Source organism: Pollicipes pollicipes, unplaced genomic scaffold, assembly GCF_011947565.3.
Source record: "Pollicipes pollicipes isolate AB1234 unplaced genomic scaffold, Ppol_2.1 Scaffold_4295;HRSCAF=5057_pilon_pilon_pilon, whole genome shotgun sequence".
NCBI lineage: Eukaryota > Metazoa > Arthropoda > Thecostraca > Pollicipedomorpha > Pollicipedidae > Pollicipes > Pollicipes pollicipes.
The window spans coordinates 19882967-19907446 of NW_023596461.1; the positions used below are offsets into that span (position 1 = coordinate 19882967).

The window sequence follows — 24480 nt, forward strand, 5'->3', positions numbered from 1 at the left end:
GCCACTGTTTGAGCCGCCACCGCTGGAGTTTGGTGTATTGGTGCTGCCTTACTTGGTGCGTCTTTGACCTGCATTCGTTTTGCCTTCCTTTCCTCAGTAGTGGAAATTACTCCCGGTGAGTTATATTACTTGAAAGGGATGTGGTTGTCGGAGGACAAGCAAATTAGCTTTGAAACTTGCGAGGCGTGATAAGGAACGTTCAAAGAGTCCTAACGTCAGTCATTTCAAAATAAGCTGGCGCGACGACGGATACAAGGGAAATCAATGTGACGCAGATCTCGTTTGACGTACTATGCTTAGTCAACCTTTCTCACTGGCTGCGCATACAACTCAGAACTGCACGTTCTCGCCCTCGGCGAGATGTTTTGTGGTATTTGCCTCCGAGATCCGCGCTCAGTTGAAAGTCGACTCGTGGCCCCACCGACCCCAGACTTGCCTTGGATCAGAGTCTAAACTCCCATTGGACCAGGTGTCGGTGGACGAGTCACCTTACTGCGAGTCCCCCCGAAGGAAAGCAGCTCCTCGGCTTGTCCATTTCGCATCCGCTCCTGCCAGGAGCACTGCTAGCAGACGGCCAGAAGACGGCCAGAAGGGCTGCCAGCAGACGGCCAGCTGGCGGGGCGGCCAGGAGCGCTGCCAGCAGACGGACAGCTGGCGGTCAGAAGCACTGCCAGCAGACGGACAGCTAGCGGTCAGAAGCACTGCCAGCAGACGGCCAACTGGCGGGACTGCCAGGAGCGCCCGGTTGGAATCGAGGCCGATTCTCTCTGTATGGGACCGATCAACAGGCCATCGGGCAATTTAGCGTTTTGTGAATCTTATCAATTCTGGCCAGCATTTTTGGAAACTGAATCGTGACTTGAATGAAACACACACTCCCGGGACCCATCGCTGATTACGGCTGTTTCATTTTAGGAGACTCTAGTTCTGACTTTGGTTTCAAGAGAAATGGTTGAGACTCAGTTTTAAATTGGCTTATAAAAGCAAAAGATGAGACCATAACATAAAAACATGCAAAGGTTTTGGAAACAATCATGGTTGAAAAAATCGGAAGTGTGCAAACAACAGCTCACAGATGTTTTAAGCACCACGATAACTCACTCACAGTGACCGCTTGAGGCTTTTCTGGTTCAACGTTTGACCCGCTAAAGGCAATCTGAAATTATATTAATGAAAATACAATTCGCAATCGATGCTTCCTTCTCAGGACGTGAAATTTCAAAGCAATATACCATTACAAATTTTGAAGGCCCTTGCTTTTTAAAATCGCCCGTGCTGACCTCTGACGAACTCAAGCCGGCAGCGTCCCGCGATTGATCGCGAAGTGACTACGGTCGTCGTCACTTCCCTGATTTCCGAAAGTACGTTTATCTGCCTGTTCATCGCAATAGACAGTCGTTCGCTATGATTAGCTACCCTTCCGTTCTGTGTGGATCTGCCCTTCCACGCCACGCTGTGTGGATCTGCCATTCCACGTCACGCTGTGGGGATCTGCCATTCCGCTCCGCGCTGTGGGGATCTGCCATTCCACTCCGCGCTGTGGGGATCTGCCATTCCACTCCGCACCGTCGGATCTGCCCTCTCACTTCGTGCTGTGGGGATCCACCCTGCCAAGGCCGTACTTTGCGAATCTGCTGTTCAACATTGCGTGGATCTGCTGTCCCACGCTGTGTGGGTCTGCCCTGCGTCGCTGTGTGGATCTGCCCCCCCCCCCCCCCTACACTGTGTGGATCTGCGCTGCGGCGCTGTGTGGATCGGCGCGCTCTGGAGATCGGCGGCGGCGGCGGCGGCGTCTCGGTCCGTCGGAGCGGGACCGCGCCGATCCGGCGGGCGGGCCCATCCGTCATGCCGACATGATGGCCGACGCGGCGGGCGCGCCGCCCGAGAGCCGGCGCCGGCGTCACGGCCGCGCCCTCCCGGCCGCGCGTATTAATCGCCGCCGATGCCTTATTCATGACACCCGCCGCCGACTGGTGACCCCGCCGTGGCCGCTGGAGGCCGGATTTGTCCCGTCGCAGAGGCCGGGCGGGGCGAGGCGCCACCGAGCGTGAAATGAAGGCTTCCCACCACTTTATGTCATCGTTGGATCGCCATTTGGCGGCGCGCTGGTCGGCCACCTCACGACACCCGGGTGGCGAGGCCCGCCGGCGGCGGCGGCTGACGGCCGCCCCGGCCGGTCACGGTCGCCTGTAGACACAAGTCGGCCTGCGGAGCGCCCCGCCTCGCCCCGCCCCGCTCAGCCTCGCCCATCCGGTCCCGCTTAGCCCAGGCCCGGCCCGGTCTGATCGGCGCGTGGGCCGAGTAGCTGCAAACATGATCATCCCCGGATCAGCGGCAGTTGGTCGGCGCGCCCCGTCTTTGATCACCCGCCCTTATAGCACCGAGATCAAAGTTTATTTACGGCCCGGAGGAGAGGCAATCTTTTAGTGGGCGTGGTCGACGTGGGCCAGGCTGGAAAACAAAGGCGCCGCTGGCGTCTGAATTTAGTGGATGCGTCGTGTCGGGGACTGCGTCACGCCAGCGGCCAAGTCAATGTTTTTCCCGCGCCGCGCACCGCACCTAATGAAGAAAAACAACACCAGCTGGGCTGACAGCATGACCACCGAGAAGATGGGGCATAGTGGCAGGTCGCCACCGGCTGGTAACGGGGTCAAGGCTAAAAACATAGCTCAAGGGATATCAAGGCAGTGTTTTTTTCCAACAGCTGGTTTCCGTGTCCTGGAAGGAGCATGCCACGGGCCCAAAGGGCACTGTGTTGCAGAACCGTCCGGGGTCCATTGTCCATTTGCCACCCTACTCGACCGATACGTCACGAACTTTTGCGTCATTGACGGGAGACGCGGACATGTTTTCCATTGGGCCGTTGACTACAATACACACATCAATCACGCGTCCACTCGTTTCATAAATAAGCATTTCGGATTTTGTCTTCTAGCATTATGTACCATTATTATGAATGAGATACAGTCTTGACCACTTTGGCCAGCAGTGTTTTGCTTTTGTCCCCTAGCAGACAAGTTGGCCTCCTGGTGCTCGACCACTAGGTGTTCCAGAATCAGCAACTCGGCTTCCTTGATTCCAGTCACAACGTCATGCTGATTGTATATATAGATTCATCTGTTTCACACTTAAAATTGTGAAATTAGAAAACAATAAAGCTAAAATTGCAAAATCGCAGTACACAAACTGCGTCCTTTCCTCTCCATACCCTGGCTCCCTTGTTTTCCTGCTTGCCAGTCGCCAGCTCCTCAGTTTATCGGCACCGGAAGTTTCCAACCCATCGGCTCTTCATCCATGGCGTAAATGGGCTCCAAACTTGATTGTAAAATCGATGCTGGTCGGCATAATTGTCGGCGGCGGCTGAGAGCACGGAGGAGCCGACAACGCCCACTCTCACCGCGCAAGCAGCCTCGACCGTTGGCCGCCAGGTGTCTGTCGAGTCCACCTGGGCCGGTGTCTAGAATCTCCCTTCTGCCGTTAAGGGTAGCCCGACCTGGCGTAGACCTGGACCTGGGCTTAGGACTGAGTGTGGGCCTAGGCCTTAGCCTGGGTCTGGGTCTGGGTCTGGGTCTGGGTCTGGGTCTGGGTCTGGGTCTGGGTCTGGGTCTGGGCCTGGGCCTGGGTCTGGCTTAGGGTAGGAACAGGCGATGCCCTTGGCAAGCCAAGCAGACACGTTTCTTTGTATTATTATTAGTTGTATAAATTGCTGTAAGGAAAACAGCTTTACGTCACAGACCGCGACCTGCAGTGATGTCAACTCTATCCCTTAGAGCTTGTACAAGCATTTGTGTTAAGTGCAATTGTGATGCGAGTATTAGGGTTTAAGGGCATATGCCCTACCCACAAGGGCAGCTTCACCCTGAAGAGGCACAGGCTCAGCGCCCACTCTTCCCCAGTCGCGCGGCAGGCCAGACCTGTTCATATTGACACTATCGTTACGTCAGGCCAGGCTGTAAGCCGCGGCCCTCTGTGTTTCCTGCCCACCCCGCGCTGCCACTGGCACCGCAGTACTGTGACCAGCGGCGCGCCGCGAGAGCCGCCGCCGCCTCTGACGCCACCTTCCGCCCGCAGACCCATGCGTCAGGACCTCGTGCCCGGAGTACCAGGTGTGCCAGCTGGACGGTCAGCGCCGCGCCTCGTGCCGCTGCTCGAGCCAGTGCCAGCGCCAGCTGGAGCCGGTGTGCGCCAGCGACGGTCTCACCTACCCGTCCGAGTGTCTGATGCAGGTGGAGGCGTGCCGCCGGCGCCGCCCCCTGCGCATCATCTACCGCGGACAGTGCAGCTCCAGTGAGTCCCGCGCGCGGCAGCAGGCCGCTGGCTGCCACAGGCTCGGCTCACGCCTTCTCTCGTGCTGCTTATGCAGAGCGGATTGCTAATAAGAGATGTCGTGAACCGTATTGTTGTTGTGGTGTTGCTTTGAAGCTGGTTAGGAATATGACCATCTACTCATGGGGCACTTTTTATGGGCTGCGCATATTGTAAGCTTTTGCATAGGATGACTTTTGGGGAGCCTTTGATTACGAGATTGCAGCTTGCAATGAATGAAGTTCAGTTACGAGCTCAGAGTCAGAGCCCGGTTAATGACGGGGCGATGGAACTTGCTGATCACTCGGCGCAGTCCGGAGAGCTTTGTTAACATCATTATTGGGGCCATTCAATAGGATTCTGGTTGCAACTCACTGGCTTGACCCAATTTATAATTTGCTGAAGCTTTCCAGGAGAGTGCTGCTTAAAATGACGAAATGTGGAAAACTCGACATTGGTTGTTGAATGCAGCTCGGAATTCGACGGGAATGGATTGCCCAATCAATAGCAAATTATTTGAACCCGGGCACCAACCGAAATGAAGAATACAAAACGACACACGTGTCATATTCGAGCCTGATTTATTTCCAGCTTGCTTTATCTTTCGTGTACTTAGATGATCTGACATTTCTTAGGATACAGTCAGAGCTGATTTCCGATCTTGTATTATGCTCGATTCTAGCAGATGCGTATATATGGTGTTAAGTAATTTTCTTCGATTAAGAAACTTTGCGTTGTCCTAGAGTGAGCACAAAAATACGCTGATTGGGCGAAGTTTATTTACCCCACGATATAAAACAATCAGTGGCCATCAGGGGCGCAGCCATCAGTACGTAGGTGCTTGCATACGCGCTGTGTGCCGATGGGCTATTCATGTTGATTTGTTCTGGTGCCTTAAGCAGTTGTTTCATCTGCGAACCGTACATATTCACTCGACTACCAGCTGTTCTTGCTATTAAATCACGACTGTTGATCTCCACATGCCGATGTCAATGCTAGTGTTTATGATACTTCAAACCAGTATTCCATAGTGCCGTGGCGAAAAACTGCGATCGAACGCGACAGGAAGGAAGGGGAGCTCATAAGCCCCTGCTGGCTGCGCCACTGGCGGCACCGGCTTCATCTGATGGGACGGTAAAAACCTCCGTCTATAGTGACCACTTAGGTGCGTAGACGACCGCCCTCTGCACGAGCCAGGAAAGGAAGACTGTAGGAATGTGTGACACTGAGACGCTGGACATGCTTTGCGTGACAGCTCAGTAGCTGCTATCGCACAGCTGGATAATGTCTGGCTCTGTCGTGGTACCAGCGAATGCAGTTGGCCTTTGGTTGACTTTTAGCGTAAATCATAGGCACTGGATGAATGGGGCTGGACTGGCCATAGCCAACCCGGTTTTCTTGGAAGTTTTAGTTCGTATGATGTTGACGTTGAGAGGGAATGGACGATTTAATGTGGTGAAGCCCTTTTGAGATAGCTAGTTATATTTCGGCCCTCCCGACGGTCCCTGCCATTATGCTCCGAGTATAAAAGGGCCATGACCTTCCAAGTTTGCGATAACGAAGACATCTCGTTTATAGTCGTTAAGCGAGAGGAATTTTACCCCCGAGACTCACCCGGGCAGCTCAGTGATCTGAGTGGCGTCTAGTTTGCCACACGTCCGCCGGGTTCGCTAATCGGCGCCACGTCCGCCGGGTCTGCTCTTCGACCCCACGTCCGTCGGGTCCGCTCTTCGACCCCACGTCCGTCGGGTCCGCTCTTCGGCCCCACGTCCGCCGGGTCCGCTCCTCTCGGTGGACCGATGGCGGCAGCCGGTTCCCGGCCAGCCCGCAGGAATACCCTAAGCCATGCCATAACACAGAGCGGGGTGTCGCAGGGTTGTAGCAAACGACCGAGCTGCGGAATATTGCCCGTCAGACACTGGTCCCGCTCCACGGATGCTATCTCACCGCGCTGTATTTACGGCCGGGTTATTCAACATCGTGCTGGCTCGCGATTTTGTTGGGCTTAAAGCTGAAGACACATGCTTTGCAATAAGCGATGTGGGCTGATTGGTAGCAGCCTAGATAACATGATACCGATTGCGGCTCTTAGTAAAGCTCCAGGCAAACATGTCACAGCGTATACTGCTGCCAGTCGTCGGCAAGTTTGGTAATAAGCTTGCTCGCAATAAAATGCTGTCCATTGCTTATTTCACACAGTTGGTCATTCCAAATTTTTATGGTGTCTTGACATGTATGTGAACTCACTTAGGTCAAAGTTTGAGCTTCCTAGGTCAGGACCTTCAGGTCAAATAAGATCAAACAAGGTCAAATACCAGGCTGGTCTCCAAAGTGCCCCCCGAACCTAGGCAACTGTTTCTAAGCAAAAGGTTAAAAGTCAAATCGAGGTCAGTGGCCTTTTTTGACCTTGTGAAGGTAATGGTGACCAAAATCATACAAGACTGCTTTGAGTTTTGCATTTGAAAAAGCAACAGAGATTACGCCTGGCAGCATGTTCCTAAAACAAAATGTCTACCCGGGTCATCTTAGGTCAATGACCTTTTCTGACCTCTAAGAGGTCAATGGAAGATGTATAATGCGGTCCCTGTTGTCACTAAGTTCGAAATGAGCACCACAAACTTTCCAATACAGCAAGCCCTAGAGTAATAAATCAGGTTGGCTATGACCTTGGTCTGACCTTCATAACTGACCTTAGGTCAAAGTAATTTGCTCATTCAATATTTGTGGTGCCTAAGAAAGCATCTCAGAGATGTATGGCTTTGTCAAACACTCCGTTATTGTATCAGATTGGACGATTCCTAGAAATTGCCTTTGCTGAAACCATGGCCTGACTTTGACCTGCCATAGGTCAGCGACCTTACAAGTCAAATCGAAATTTTTGATGTAAAGTGATCCGCTATTTAATTGTCTACAGCTATGTCAAATTTGGCGCGGCTACGCCGCGCCGTTCGGAAACCATTCTGGAAAAACCTTTGGGGGCGGGCAATTTGACCCCCCCCCCCCACCCGAGCGCGTGTTTATACGAATCACACATAACACTGGCATTCAAAATTAGCGAATCCCTGGCAGGTCTTCGTCGTTTTACCTGCGCCTTCTCCATGTGCGGCTGAAATAAGCCGAATTGCCAACAAACAGGCTGGGAACGTATGCTGCGCCGCTGAGCGACATTATCATGCGGCGCAGCCTACCGACTGCAGCGGTTGTTGGCGGAGAGCTTGGCGTATTGAACGTACGGTCTCCGGTCTAGTCTGCTCCTGCTGTTGAGAATCCGGCCAGCTCGCAAAGCCACTTGTTTGAAATTCATTCATCGAGTCTGATTCGATCCAGCTCTGCATAAAAATTGGTCAAATGAATCCGTGCCAACCCGCCCCCACGTGTAAACTGCTAGGACTTTAAAGGTTCGTGTGAACCATATCACATGTTTGATTTTCCTGATTCCCTTATTGTCGTAAAACATTGGGCAATAAGCTGTCATCAGATTTCACGGTATAGCGTGGTATGCCTTAAAACATTAGCGCGAGCATACGGTTAAAGATTTTCGGCTCGCTGAAGTCCAGTGCTCAGTGAATTAGACGAAGGCTTCAGCCCATTGCGCTTTTACAGTTAAGTTGGCCTTCTTGTCCACACATCTCTCAAAAACAGGTGTGTGGAGACCTACCAAATTTAGTAGAATAGGTAAATTGATTCGCCAAGCAGCGGCGAGGTGTAGCGATCGAAATGCGAACAAACTGCGAAGTGTACATCCGATCAGCTTTGCCAAGCAAACAGCCAAGCATCATCTAGAGATTACGGTTTTTGCTTCCCCATCCAACCAAGCGACATGTGGTACAAATCACACCACACTTGAGCCTGGATGATGTTTCAGGGCCTTGGTCGACCTCGGAAAATGCGACAGCTACCACGGGCCGAAATTATCTTATTGCCGCTCTCTCGTGCTATGTAATGAGTTCCAAAATAATGGATATTGTTTGCTGAGGAGTTTAATTTGCACAGACATCAGACGCAAGTAATATGCTCATGATTGTGTTGAGCATGTCTTTTGTGGCTTGTGTATGTTATATAGAGACAAAATACAAATGTCCGCCGTGGCCTTTTTCTCGTACATATCTTCCGCATAGGAAATGAAACACACCGCCTTGTATTTGAAATGAAAACGACAACAGAGCGCTACCTCCCATATCAGAACTTCGAATTAGATGAAACATATCTGTATTATGGCACCCACGCTTGTCAGCTTGGCTTGTCCTTTGTCATTTGTCCTTGGCAATTCCTCTTCAGGGGTACTAAATCTCACAATGAGCTTAGTTTGTGTAGCGAAAGTGGAAACGCCTGCGGCAAAACTCACCTTTACATTTAGCATGCCTTCTTCAGTACTAATTTAGTCATCTCACTTCAATTATGATATGTCAAGTAAGTTTCTCCCTAGGTCACACTGGCAATACAAATATACCCATTTGCGCAAATAACTCTAGCTACGCTATGCAAAAATACATGGATCAGCTGGCAGCATATTTGAAAAAAATGCGTGCCATACGGATTGGGTGCGTTTCGTCACATTGCTTCCAGTTGTTTGCGATAAGTTTGCTGAGATAATTGTTACGAATAAATCGTCAGATTTCACAGTGTTTTAGTTACACTGCCTACATGACGTCATCTTCTTAATGCCTTTGCGCCGTGAGCGTCCCTTATGCTGCGACGTGGAGTACTCCCACATTAAAAAGTCAGGATTGATACAGAGACAGAAAGCCAGATACAGAGAACCACAAGTATATTCTAGTAACAAAATCATCGCACTCCAATCTGCACAAGTACAATGCAGATCGACTAAAACGCATCAAAACAAAAATAGACGAATGCCTACCTACCGAATGTTTGCTTCATGCGGTAATGAGTCACATCAATCGGACAACGCATCTCCAAGTGCACAATCCGCAGACTTATCCAACTGTCTGGACGGAAGCGCTGTCTGGCCCTCACTGGCTTCCGGAGAGCGCAGCATTTGTTATAGAGCCGGGGCGAGTCACCCGTACGGACCAGTGTCATCCATAGCCAATATCACATGGAGGCAGTTGGTCGGGACTAAAGGGAAACAATGGCCCTAAGAATGCCAAATATTTCCGTTGATAAGTTGCTGCGAGCAACCCTGACCGCCATTTCAAGGTGCTCTTTGAGCCAAATCAGCGCCTCTTGCCACTGTCGCGGGGGCCAATGCTAACTTCTGTGCCGTCGTCTCACGCCTCACGGCCCCTGAGGAGAGCGATCCGTACAGTCCGTCCGACTCGGCCGCCCCGGAGCTCCGCAGTAATCAGCCGAATATTGGGCATAACTCCGTCGCCAATTTGCGGACGTTTTGACAGCGGCAGCTCATGTCGGGCCCGGCTGGCTGCGAGGCTCCGCTCGATACGCGGCGGCCGTCGAGGTGGGCCGGCCGCTCGCGCCGTCACGTGTGACGGGCCTGTGACGGGCGGGCTGTGACGCGTGATGGGCCTGTGACGGGCGGGCTGTCACACACCGCTGACGGCTGACTGTCGCCGCCGGGACCGCGCTGAGCGGTGCAGCCGTCGGCGCCGCGGCGCGCCGGCCTGGCGGGGACGCGACGTCAAGGGCTCTGGTGACGTCACGGGCGGAGGCTCATGGACTGACCGGAGCTGGGATTGGTTTGGTCTCGGATGATAAGAACAAAGCAGTGAGATGTGATGGTCTGGGTTTCCGCGAGTGGAACAGTGTTCAGTTTTTTACCGCGTGATGGGCACCAATGAATGGTTGGCCCTGTAGTGTACACCCGTCTTCATGCAAGCATACGAAAGCAATGAAGGAAAAGTTGATTTAATTATGAGCAGAACAGAACGTATAACCCTGTCCCACATTGATCGGTGAGGCCTTATGCACAGCTGATGGTCAACTCTTCTCCGCCAGAGGCGCGATCAAAGTTGGACATAGTTTAGAGCTTACCATTTTGCCCCGCCAGCCCTCAGTGGGTGTGTTATCCAACACATATAACCTCACGGCTGGGCACTGCTATCCGTAACAAAAAGCGTGTGGCCTAATGAATTACAAATACCTCAGAACTAAGACACATCTAGCAGGTGTATGCTGGCTACTGGGAAAAGAAGGGACGTTGTGCTTGCCGCTTTGTCTGCTGATATGCCTCGGGATTTTTTGGAAGTTTGATGATACGTCAAGCAACAGAGGAGATGCTCGTAAAGTCGTGTGATAAACAAGGTATGAATGGAGCCTTTCCAAGTAGAGATAAAAACATTACCGCTGGCACTTCCCAGAGCTAATCCATATTTATTTCAACACAACCACTCCATTTAACGAATGATCTACATTAGAGTTACTTCCAGGCCACGATTTCAGTCACGTGTCGCCGCGTGAATGCGTATGGAGTATGACTCAGTTTTCATTTTTCAGCCGCTAACTTGCGTAGCAGCTCGCCGACCGGCACCTGCGGGATTTTCCCGGCCCGTGGTCTGGGAATGAGAGGGCGCAGTGCAGGGGCGGATGTAAGGAGAGCAGCTTGGTGGGTCGATCCCTGCCAAGATGGCGACAAGGTGTACGTTTTCTCTCTCCAAGCTTGATCGCCGAGCTGTTTCCTCCGACAGGCCGGCACGGCTTCCGACAGCTACCGGCACGAAGGCTTCAGGCCCGAGTGAGAATGTCCGGATCAGAGTGGGCAGAATGGATCTCCGATAATATCGATGCTCCATAAGCAGCAACAATCAAAAGGCGTTGATATGGTAGAGCTGATTGATATTCTTTATTGTACCCGTAGACAAACAAGCTCTCGGCCATCACGTGTGAAAGTGGCACATTGGCACAACGGCCTGACTCGTATTATGTATCGAATATGCACATGCCGTGTGCATACATTGAATATCCTCATCATCCCTGGATTATACACTGCGTCAGTGAGGGGCTCGTGTCTAAAAAAGTGTATCTGAACTGCTTGGAACCATACGCAGCAGAGGTTATCTTTTCGAATAAAATCGGATGCTTTTATCTCGTTGCACGGGCGCCAGATACTCAGCTTTCCTTGAGGATGGCCAGCGCATAGGTAGCAGTTCAAACACGGTTATGGTGCAATGCATATTGCTATGCATTTGGAGATACCTGATGATGTATAGTGCATGATAGATGCAATCATCTGTGCGTAATTATGGTTTGGCCCATTTGATATATTTGCAAGGCTGCGAGCGATATTGGTTTAGGCAATGAGCCAATCAAGCAAAAGAGGAATGTCTGTAGGATTGAGGATATATATATATATATATATATATATATATGCTATGTATGAATATACATATACAAATATAAATATACACATAATTTCATCTGCAGTCTGACGACACAGCCCGTGAATGCATAATGCAGTGCTCAGTTCAAACAATAATGGACGATATTTTGTAGGAATGTTCCTCTTATCCGCCTTTTCTTAAACATAAGCAGAAAGAGGTCACAGTTTTCGCTGATATTCCTCCACACATTACAGCCAACAATCCGTCGCATTTGCTTCCGTAGTGACACAATCCAACTTCATTGTTCGCACAAATGTTGAAAACTGGCATGTGTTGCAAACAAATGCAACCTTCAGTCAAATTTTTGCCACTTTCCTGCTTCAGTTCATTTCTTTGTTTAGAAGCATGCTTACTTGTAGACTTATTAATACAAATACAAACCATTAAAATAATTTTACAACAAATTGTATGTGCCATACTGACCATACTGAGTAACGGCATTCAATCAGTCGTGAAGAAACAAAATATCCTGATTCTTGTGAATATCGTGCTAAACCTTCAGCATTTCGCGTTCATCAAGTATTTTCCGCATCGTTGCTTGTGATTGATAACCCTGAAACACGTCATGATGCATGTATTTACTTCCCCGTATGGCAACGTCAGATAAACCTGGATCCTATATAATTGCGCTCTCTGGGCCCTTGTGTTGCCCTATTGCATTAAGATCAAATACGACGCCGTCATTTATTGTTAACCGCTCTGCTCTGTAGAGACAGCACCCATTGCTTCCGTGCTAGTCTGTGCCTCTGATATCCGCGAGGTGGTGCTCAAGGGCTAGACAATTCCGGCGCTGCCAGCGCTCGAGCATCTGATCTCGATTAATTGCTTGACTTTCCGCTGACAGCCAGGATCATTAGAGTGAGCGAATAACTCTCGGCGCAATTTATACTGGCGACGTGACCGTTTCCTTAAACACTGTCGTCCGAAATCCGTCATAACTTTTCCAAGAGCACCCAGGCGGCTCGATCTTCGAATGGAAGGTCTCAATATCGTGTATATGTTCACTGTGCGCCATGATATCAAGTGCAAGTTAAATACAAAGCTGCCACGGGAATTACCTCACAAATATGTCAGCCTTCGTCACCATCTGCAATCTGTCGTGGACGTCTGGAATTGGTATCGAACATAAAGAAAACGGCTGTGAAGAGTCGACAATATTGCAGCGATAAAGCTGGTACAAAACTCGGAAAAAGGCACCTAAACCTCACTGAAGAAATGTGGCCGTAAGTTCAAACGGATGCGGGCGATGAGGGAACGTGGTATGTAGAATATGTACGGTTGTGATAGTGGAAACGCGAGACAGTAGGGCGGGGGGAGGGGTCTGGTGCTTCTCGATGGGTGAGCGGACACACTAAGGTTGCATTATAGGCAGCCAGCGGTCCTAAAGGCCGTTTCCTGAGTCCCGGTTCACATTAGCGTCATTTTTTGTGGTTCCAATGGCCTCTTAGATGGCCGAGACAGTTCGGCTGGAGGCCGATTCCAGCAAAAGGCGGAACAATGAGCTGAATTATGCTGGCTGAGCCATGGATCCATTTCTGCCTGTCCTATATCGCGTGTTTATTATGATTTGCTCAACGGCTTGCGTATGGTGTATTATATATTTATAGCACTTGACCAAGACAAGAGTTCGCGACAGAGATTCGGAGATGGTTGCTACACCGCCGGCTCTACCGTGTGGTGGCCCCTCCTATTTAGAAGCTCCAGACTAACGAAGATAAAGTAGGGCGCCTAGGGGAGCTCTCCGGGTGCTAGCAGAGCTGTTGGTCTAAACGCCCCGGGTGGTGCACTTTCTCGGAGACGCGAGCCAAGTCGTGATTAAATTAATCGAAGAATTATGACTGCCAGGCGCTGTTAATTAAACTCTGACCCAGAGACATTTATAACACAAGTCCGCGCGACAAAGACAGCTGAGATAAAGATTGTGTGTCGCTTGGAACCTCTCGTAGATATGTCGAGACTCTTCTCATTTCTCGTGGCATTTCATGACTGGCAGCTAGGGAGACAGGTCTTACCAACTAGGCACTGTCTAGACAAATGCGCAGACATTAGCGGCATACTCTGAATCATCTCACTCCTTTAATTTTTGTGCAGCGTGGAGCTTGCCGATTCAATGCATGTAGCGTGTATTATCTTTTTAGTTGTGTGTTGGGTCATATTCATAGTTTGCGAAACAAACCAAGCAGTCCGCCGACATTCTATCGCTGTGACCTTACCAGACATAACAGTCTTACACGAATCTGTAATTTACGCTTTCCATGCGCATTAAATAAGCATTTCGGGGTTACCTTTGTGCACTTAGCAAAGCCAATGTGTTCATAACCGATTTTCAAGTCAGCCTTTTCCATGGTCTCGGCCTTGCTTCTTTTTCTAGTCTTGGCCGGCCGAGGGGTCCCAGCTGTAGCCCCAGAAGCTATCTGTGAATAACTTAAGCGAGTTGTCGATGTGTTTACACAATCTGGAATAATATCAAAACTCTGTCTTTCTTAGGGCACGGCTGATGGCTTTTTGTTGAGGCGTTACTGGTCCTCTTGTGCGTACTGCAGTCGTCCGTTAATGTACCGGAGATTTTAGGCATCAAACATGCACGTGTCACGAGCACAGCAAGATTCATTCTCCAGAAAAAGTATTCTTGAATACACAATATCCGGATATCCCATGCTAATAAGTTTTGTGCAGCTAATGCATCTTTTCGTTACGGGTTTCAACGTTCAAATTTCAGCAGCCGCCATACCGTTACAGCGCAGGTAGCCAGCAGGTGCTGCGTTATAACAATGGCTGTGCGAAAACAACGTCGCGTGTACGTACTCGCGAGCCACTCGAATAATAACAATGACAAAGAAATTGACAGGCGCACCACTTCGCTTCTGCACACTACCTCAAAAATGTGATCGTATTTATACAAGAGTCCCGGCACGCCTAGGCATGCGCAAGGCAGATAAATGTGTTACCACGGAGCAGCAGACCAAGATTATTCTGAAATTTGGAGTGGTACAAAACCGTCTTATGACACGGCGGCTAAGGATGAAATTTAAGCTGCATCCACGCTGCATTCTTGACACCAGCATTTTAAAGCGGTGCTATGTGCCCTCTAAATCCAGGCTAGTGTCGCTAGGTCACGAACCATCTCAGTCCGTCTCCTGACGATAAATGGCAAAATATATCCACAAAATATAACAAAATATATAAAGTCCAAAATCTATCTGGACAGGTTGGCGGGTGGCAAGGAGGCGGCTGGGCTGGTCCCATACAGTCCTCGCACGAGGGCTGCCTATAAGACGAGCAAAAAAGGGGCAAGGGAGGGGTTTTCCCCATGACTGTTCTGTCAGCCTGATGTCTGTGAAGATCAGGTGATGCGGAGTGATAACAACTATTTTGTGTTTCCGAACTAGCAAAATGAACGATACTGGTCCCCGGTGACCCAGAAGTGGTGGTAAAGTCCAGGGATGGCAGGAGATGGTGTGTCGGGCGGTAGCTATCTAAGAGATGATAATCATCCACTTGTCTCGCCCGACCATCCCAGTGAACGTCGGTGCCTACCTGGAAGTACTGAAGCAGGTGATATAGCCCCAGATGAAAATGCGCGCGTGAAAATAACCTGTGTGTATGATTATGCTGTGTCTCTTCCTGAATAATCATCATCTAATCGCGACGCCTGTAGGCCATATTAACCTATGCAATTATGGCTGCTACTGGAATTCGAGCATCGAAGATGTTAAGAACATTGTGTTGGTGGCATGACACCAAGCAATTAAGAAATTTACCCTTTTAAGAAGACGTATTCACTCTGCAGATGCAGCTTTATTGTGATCGTCGTGAGCATCGCACAGCTTATTTTAAAACATATTCTGAAACACTTGGTACGTCTGATGTACAACGCTTGTTTCTAAAGGCCTTCGCAGATTGATTTGCCGCATGTTTATACTACATGATACCATTCCCTTATCAAGCATAACAAACCCAGGCCGAAATAGCTTTCCGAATGTGGATATATTGGTGTGAATATTTGTTTGTACACTCCATGGCACAGATCCACTTTTTTGTACAGCAAGAACCAATATTTGATTCAGCTGGTCAGCGGTCTTGAACGCATGCCATTCATTTTATTGCCTTACAATACTGAGTTCTTAAGATGATGCGGTTGAATCTGCACAAGACGTTTGACTGGTGAGACCTAAATTGACCAGTAAAAGCTGCACCCACTGGCAGCATGTTACCAATGGATGATTTAGTGCATCGAGGACTATTCTGCTTTGTCCGATCATTTAAGACGAAACTTGTAATTATTTAATACGAAGCTTTATCTTATGCTATGTTTAATGTACATGTCGAGAGAGAAAGAGAGAAAGAGTGAGAGACAGAGAGAGAGAGAGAGAGAGAGAGAGAGAGAGAGAGAGAGAGAGAGAGAGAGAGAGAGAGAGAGAGAGAGAGGAGAGAGAGAGAGAGAGAGAGAGAGAGAGAGAGAGAGAGAGAGAGAGAGAGAGAGAGAGAGAGAGGAGAGCGAGAGAGAGAGAAAAGAGAGGAGAGAGAGAGAGAGAGATAGAGAAGAGAGAGGAGAGAGAGAGAGAGAGAGAAGAGAGAGAGAGAGAGAGAGAGAGAGAGGAGATAGAGAGAGAGAGATAGAGAGCGAGAGAGAGAGAGAAGAGAAGAGAGAGATAGCGAGAGCGGAATTGGTATTTATAGTTGATATGCCTCCAATAATTACTTTTATAAACTTATAATCAGCACCACATTGGCCTAGTTTAACCAGTAAGAGGTCCTCGGTATTTTCATGAGCTCATTTTATATGCCTCAACGGGAGCTACCCAATGGCGTCTTCCCTTTGGCCATGCTTACGTTTTACGGCGAGGAGAAGGATGTGAGGCTCTTCTCCGGCGAAGCAAAAAACAAACGTAAAAACGTCAAGCGTGTGAGCCTTGTCTAGCGCTCTCATGGACCACGCATGCATGTACCTACATGCGAATGCACCAATAATGTCGGGCGCGTACGTTTGGCAGGTGCCAACCCGTGCTCGTCAGTGCAGTGCAGCGAGCACGAGCAGTGCTCCATCGACGGCGATGGCGTGGCGCGCTGCACGTGCCAGGACGCCTGTCAAGCCGTGGTGCGACCCGTGTGCGCCAGCGACGGCCGCACGTACGACAACACGTGTCTGATGGAGCTGGAACGCTGCAGGAGCGGGCGCGCCATGCACGTGCGACACTACGGCATCTGCGGTGAGTGTGCTGGTCCCCGGTCGCGGCGATGTCACAGGGTTTGCGGTGAATACGTAGGTCCCCTGTTGCGCGATGTCACAGTCTGCGGTGAGTGTGTAGGTCCCGTTGCGCGATGTCACATAGTCTGCGGTGAGTACGTAGGTCCCCTGTCGCGCGATGTCACATTGTCTGGGGTGAGTGTGCAGATTCCTTGCCGCATGATGTCACAGACTCTGGGTTGAGACTGCAGGTTTTCCGTGACAATGTCAGGGAGTCTGGTGTGAGTGAGCAGGTTGGCTGCCGCATGGTGCCGTGACCCCTGCGGTGACTGCAAGATAGTTGCAAGCGGTGTATTTATGCTCATAGTTACATGCCTTACGGAATAGTGTATTGTTCATGCATACATCACTACGAACGAGTTGCATGCGTTTTACAGCACATAATTTGTCATGCTTTGATTGATTAGGCATGCGTTAGATGTACACACGGGCCGAACATGACACTGATAATTCATTGGTGGAGAATGTCATCTTAGCATAACTGACGAAACAAATCGGGAGATTTCGCACCGCGCTGAGTCTAGCAATGACGGTTGATGAGTAATGTTGCACTTGAAAGAAGTGGGTCAGATCTGGCGTCTACAATCCTGACCTATTTGACGGTTGGGAGAACGGGGGCTTGGACTAGAGATGAAAAGGCTCAGCTTGTAAATTATGTGGCTATTTCTGTCACGTCACTCTTGTACTGATATTCCGAACCATCGGTATAATTCCGGTCTTATGTTCAGATGCATTAAGATGCCAATTAACCTAGCCTCTCATTAAAATGGAGACACAGTAGGGTACTTAGCGAGGCATCAACCACACGAAACCCGCTATTTATCAGCATCTGGCTGGTATACTTAATCTTGTCTAATTGTCGGGTACCCACGCTTGGCACGTCTGTTATTTTGCATGCGAGGAATCAGCGCTGGGTCACCAGGGTAATCATAAACATACCTTACGTAAGTAGTTCGGTGCATTAGCGAGGAACATTATTCACATAGATAAGGCAGTGGTAATAGCCTTATTCCTCGGAGAAAAGCCAAGAGAGTAAAGACATGGATGAGTTGATATTTTGGCAGCATGCTTTTGTCGAAACAATAGCAGAAACTTCAAAATGGTAGCAAATAGCTTCTGCTATTGGTTCGAGAAAGGTATGTTGCCAAAATATCAACCCTCTATATCTCCATTTTCCTGATTTCCCTCCGAGGAATAAGGCTTTTACTACTGTCTTTTAAGCAAACCTTCTGTAATGCGAGCTCATGGCAGACACGTTCCCGGCTTTTCGCAATTGGTACCAAATTTTAACCAAAACTGACCATAAAATGTCACAGATGCACATAAGTGTCGGGACAAGGATTATACGCTAGCCGTGAGATTACCTTTGAAGTTAAGACACCCGAAAAATACCGATCATTATAATCGATGATTATATGTAAGACATTTCAGGCTGCCCCCATTCATCGTCCATGGAGGGGAGGGGGCCTTCAGCCGTCTGGGCTTTAATACATCTGCCTTAGACTTTTAAAGCTATTCATGAAAGGACCGACGGTCGCCAAACTCTTCAGTCAACTCATTCTTGACATGAAGCGACAAACTCCTGACTCTTGAACAATGATGTGCACACAGAATCTCTCGTGGACTTGCTCAAGTCTGAAGATGACGTTTCCGGATTTTTGATAATGCCGAGTTGGCATCGCAGACACAGTTCCCAGAAGCCGCGCAAAGTCGTGCCACAAGCGGAAACGTCCTCATTTTGTGGTGGAGCATTCATGCAGTACACGCTGCAGTCCGAGTTTGCTGCCATTTCCAGCAGTTAACCTCCATGTCTATGCCATTTCTTCTTACATGCCTGCTTTTCATGCTCAGCTTTACACCGGACGATGGTGGGCTGTTGAGCTTCAGCAATATCTTTCCCCCCGCACTCCCATTCTATCCACCCCGGCTGTTGTATTACCGCGGTGCTAGGACGTGCTCCACAATGATGAATTATACCCAATGCAGCATCACCTAGGCATTCACGGGGCAGGAATTCTCTTTTACAGCGCACCACAGCGGCATGTACCGTTTCTCTCTGCCACCAAATGTAATTACCTGTGGTCGTGCGCCTGTCATTACCGGGGAGATCGTTACAGCGCAGCTTTGCGTTGGTTAAGGCCCAAACGAAACACGAGCACCACCAATGAGCTGCCCATGAACGCTGGCCGCCGCCATTGAGTGCGATTCGCCTCGCTGGATGGCGTGATCCTGCGTCACATTTCCCCGCCTGCGCCCGCTTTCTTCAAGACCGCGGTGGTGATCGTCTTCAAGTGACTGCGGACCGGCTAAAAATCGACGCCGTTCAGCCATGTCGCCGACACAAAAGGTGGCATAGCGGCAAAAACGGCGCGGCGCCTCGCCAAGATCGCTCGGCGGCGATATTGGCGCAGATGTGACGCAGCGACAGACGAATCAACGGTGCAGCTCGGTTTTGAAATCCACCGACCATAGCTTGCCAACGAGGCCGGCCCAGTAAAGACTGTCGTGTCATAGGCCTGTAACCGCTTTTTGCGGAATAGGTTGTAGTGAACACGTCAAGCACGACATGCTGTTTTAATCCTACGGGACACGTCTTTCCGCCATTTACGGAAAAAAAATAACCTGCAGGATATAGTGGGATCTAAATAATCATTACTCTCGTCTACATCCTGGGCATGGCTGTTGTCTTGATCCCGTAACCCCTTGAGCGGCAGCGGTCGCTGAGCCGGCGCCGGCCGATCACGCTGCCTGCAGCTGCCAACTCGGCTCGACCCGACGACGTGTCAGCAGCTCAGGAGCCCACGGAGAGACCGGGCGAATTAGCGAGCGTGGGCCTGGCAGCACCATGTCGACCCGACCAGACCCGATGACGTATCAGCAGCTGAAGAGCCCACGGAGAGACCGAGTGAATCAGCAAGCGTGGGCCTGGCGGCACCATGCCGACCCGACCCGACTCGATGACGTGTCAGCAGCTGAAGAGCCCACGGAGAGACCGAGCGAATTAGCGAGCGTGGGCCTGGCGGCACCATGCCGACCCGACCCGACCCGACCCGATGACGTGTCAGCGGCTGAAAAGCCCACGGAGAGACCGAGCGGATCAGCGAGCGTGGGTCTGACAGCACCATGCCGACCCGACCCGACTCGACCCGACGACGTGTCAGCAGTTGAAGACCCCACGGAGAGACTGAGCGAATCAGCAAGCGTGGGCCTGGCGGCACCATGCCGACCCGACCCGATGACGTGTCAGCAGCTGAAGAGTCCACGGAGAGACCGAGCGAATTAGCGAGCGTGGGCCTAACAGCACCCTGCCGGCCAAAGGGAGTGGTAGTCTCGTTGAGATGTGCAGGGCTGATGGCGGGCATACGTGTCTTGTATTCGTAAATAATGCTTCGATTATTAATCCACGTATGTAATGGCAAAAAACCTGCTCCTGCTGGTAAATGCTCACACCAATCGACGCGGCAGCCCAAATGAAGCAGTTCATTTACACTGGCGCTACTGAGATATTAGATTTTAATTTAACTTTAAACGGAACAAAAACTGCAATGCGCTGCTCGTCGCGCCTCTGAATTTTTGGTACTCAGAGGCGCCTCTGAGCTTAGCTTCTTACATGGGCATGGAAAAGCCAAGTAATAAATTCAAGCTGTGTTAATGATGCATGTCATTAAAGACACAATATTGTGGCCCTTTCAAGCGTCTGTGGAAATCACTGATGATCATGCTATCATCTGATATGATCACATCACTGATATCAGTGAATATCTTTTGCGAGCCCCAACTGGATTTTGGAAGCAGCTGGTAGCCGCGCGAGCAAGGCTCGATGAATTTGTTCACTTCTTCCAGACAAGCAAAGCTTTCAACACCGTTAGCATCTGAACGAGTGTCTGACTTACCATTCAATGCACTGCCGAATTATCCAATGGATTATCTAGATATCACCTTGCAAACGTCGCCTGCCTCAACACTGCAGCCCACTTCGCTGGCTGTTTCTCTCGCCTGCTCCTGGTTTGGAAATTTTGTGTTGGGGCGAGCCGAATCGCTGCTCCGTTATTGTGGGCCATATCAAATGCTGCAGATCCCATTGGTCAGCGATTAGCTGCCTTCGGTGCCATGAGTAACTGACATCGACTTTCTAATCTCCGATGGCCGCAATCAATGTAAATCATCGCCAGCGATGGTGGCGGCTAAGTGTGCACCTGATCAGTGTGCCAGCCCCAAATTTACCGTTCCATAATTCGGGGTGTTTACAGCGCTCTCTGGCCGCGCCGATCCTGTAAATTAGACGGTTTCGACGCGGCTGGAGCGGCCGCCAGAAAGTTGGACCATCGGGCCGACGCGGTGAGCCCGCTGAGCGGGTCGTTTGGTGGCGTTGGCGAGCCGTCACCGGCAGCCGACGAACGCCGCGACCGGCTGAACTCGGATCACCTCCGCCGCCGCGCCCGACACTTTCGCGCTGCTCTGCGTTTCGCCATGGAGAATTACAGCACGCAAATTGCCGTCATCGCGTGACGTCATCGCAGCCGAATTGGCCGGAGAGGGAGAGGACGTCGCCGCGCAGTTATTTATTGGCCGCCGGCAGCCGCGTGACGCGCTCGGCAGGCTAAACTTCTCAGCTCAGGGCCAGGAGCAGTTTTCATTTCCATAAATTGTCGAACAGGAAGGAGGGCGGGGCCGTATTTCGGGAACGTGCGACCGGATCCTGACTGGCATGCCGACATCTTACCATTTCTGACGACCGGCAAGGTGATGTGCCACCGAGGGGGGCGCACGCCGCGGCTGACCGCACAGAGGCGGCTCCGGTGCTTCCGAGCGCCGCGTCGGAGGTCGGCTCATCCCTGAAACAGGAGGCCGTCTCTCTGTCATCCGTCGTCATCATTGCCGGCTGGAACATCAGCTCGACTGCCATGATTAACGACACGGACTGTACGCCTCTCAAAACGCGCTGCCCGATTTCAGGGATCTGTACTCTGTTTCAAGAATCATGCTCTGTTGTCCATCTCCCATGGACATCTTCGATGTCCGCAGCTAGACGGTTCCGCTCCTCAGGCATACATAGATCTGCTGACGAGCAGCCGTCGCCCTTCCTAATGTCCCGCCCGCTTTCCTGACCTTTCCCCTTCCGCTCCCTTCACACGCCCTTCACGCTTGCCCACCGCTGCTGGCCTGACTGACCTCTGTGTGCACTCCGGCAGGCACCTCTGACCCCTGCGCCACGCACAGCTGCCAGCACGGCGGGGTGTGCCGCTCGGACGGCGCGGGCACTCCCCACTGCGAGTGCCCGGAGTGCTCGGGCGAGTACAGTCCCGTCTGCGCCACGGACGGCACCTCCTACAACAACGAGTGCAAGCTGCGGCTGGAGGCGTGCGAGAAGCAGCTGCCCCTGCGCGTCCAGTACACGGGCATGTGCAGTGAGTATCGCCGCGGAAGCGGGCGCCGGGTGTGTCTTCAGCGCGTGCGGCAGCTGCTGGGCGTCTCGGGGTGAGCTTTTTAATGATCCAGTGGTTCCGACCATCCGTCGATTCCCGCCTAGATCTGCTGAATCGGTCGTTCGAAGCCGTGTTTCGTCATTTAATTGGAGTCCCTGAGACCAGTGATATGGCAAAGCAAGTGTCCCGATGAATTCTGCAAGTTTTATTGAATTGAAGCCCGAGTAGTTCTGTTGCTTTCTTTACCACACATACGGGGGAAGTTGACAATGCCGCCTGTACTACATGTGGATTAATCAACAGTTAAATCTCATCGCACCTCGTCGTTGTATAACCACGTTTTCACCTACACTGTCATGCTTCTATAGACGGCAGTCTGCAGGCGAAAAAAGACGCAGAACCAGCAGTCTTAGTTGGTGACGGTATGTGCTTCTAACCTCCTATTACCTTTCGCTTTCGAAAATGGCGCTTGCTTGATTACATGCATAAGCGCATGCACTAGCAAGATGTGTACGTCTCCTGTTCGCCTGCTTGATCGTGGCAGTCGCACCGCCCTCGGGCCGCATGTCCCGTGTGCAAACGAGCGGAAGGAGGGCCGCGATGTTCTCTACTGGCGTTTTTCTCCGCCAGATTTAATGGTAGCCAATGCGGAAAGATCGGCGCCGAATCGTTCCGTTCAAATCTCGCTGGGATTGGGTTATCGCCGGGGCGGGCGGCGCGCCGGCAGTCGGGTCACGTCCGCCGCCGCTCGACTGGACGAGCGGTGGCCTTTCTGGCACATCCTCTGCGATCCAAATGCGCCGGTCGGATAGAGGAATATGATTCTAATTGCTCGCGTCGGGCGGGTCAGGTCCCATTGAGCCGGCTGGCAGAGCCGGCCAGCTGACTGACGGTGCAAGTGGAGGGAGCTTTCCACAAATTAAAGGAGTCTGCCTTAACCTTCCTGTACCCGGCATTCAAAATGGCGCTTCTGACGTTGTGCAGGATAACCGATCAAAATCGCAACAGCCCGTGCCATTTTTCAAAATCCACGTTTTTTTCATTTTGCATTAAAGCAGTCATCAGAACGACATTGTTCGTGATCTGAGTGCCTGCTATCTGCAACCAATCGCTTCGTGAGTTATCTGAGCATGTCAAGCAGCTATGCGTGCGATATCATGCCTGCATCACTGTCCCCAATTTCCTCACACCAATAGGCGTGTCTCAGATCCCAATAAAGGCTGCGAGTGAGGTTTCTTCATCATTCTTCTCTGAAACATCATTAAGCACGTCCCGAAACGACTTCTTTCATCTGATTCGCTGCCCCTCCCTCATTTCACTCGAGCTCGGATGAGCCTGTCTCAGGAGCTAATCTGTCTGACTTACATGGTCTTTCACATCCACACAAGTGTTTTGGAGACTCGTCCACACCGCCACACCCCACCGGGGCCGTCCCACCAGCTGACCTGATCGGTGCGTCTCCGCAGAGGGCTGTGAGAAGAAGCACTGCCCTCACTACGGCATCTGCGAGAGTCGGCCGGCCGGTGGCGCCGCCTGCGTCTGTCCCCGCACCTGCGTACCGGTCAGTACCCGAGGGGAATGGGGGGGGGAGGGGGAGAGGTCAGGGTCAGTACCCGCCGCGACCTGCGACTGTCCCCGCACCCGCGTACCGGTCAGTACCCAGGGGAGGGGGTTCAGTACCCGGGACAGCCGCACTGTTCGACGCCGTTCATCCTGAGACATGACAGTAGTCTTAAAGTCCAGCTACTAGACGGTGTTTAATCTCTTTCGGTCGCCAGGTTCCACTGGAAAGCAGAGGTCTTTGCGGATTAAATTTTTTGGATTTTGTCTTATCCAGTCCATGGAGTTAGGACCCCACCCAATCGTAAAACTCCTTTCACAAATCCAGAAACCGGTCCGTTCCAAGCCTTCATAGCATGAATTATATTCAATATTACCGATATGTATGCGCTTACTTGCACATTTCAACCGGATTCACCATACAATGCCAAATGAATGATATGGAACACCCGCAGCTTTATATTTTTACCATATTTGATTCACATCATCCAGTTGGTTTCAAAACAGATTCCCCGGCTTGGATGGTAATCATGTATATATATATATAATATATATATATATATATATTATATATATCTTATATATATATATATATATTTTCTATCTATTTATTCTCTTCTATCCTCTCTCTCTCTCCTCCTCT

The 24480-nt window shown here is 50.9% G+C and overlaps 1 protein-coding gene across 1 annotated transcript in view; it reads left to right on the forward strand.

Annotated features, from left to right (window-relative positions):
* Positions 1-24480, forward strand: part of LOC119097267 (agrin) — a gene marked incomplete in the record, with an annotated part of 155057 nt that overhangs the window by 76332 nt on the left and 54245 nt on the right. Inside the window, 5 exon segments of the mRNA XM_037220316.1 lie at positions 4072-4287; positions 16598-16813; positions 22044-22259; positions 22646-22699; positions 23744-23838. Coding sequence (XP_037076211.1) covers positions 4072-4287; positions 16598-16813; positions 22044-22259; positions 22646-22699; positions 23744-23838 — 797 coding nt within the window.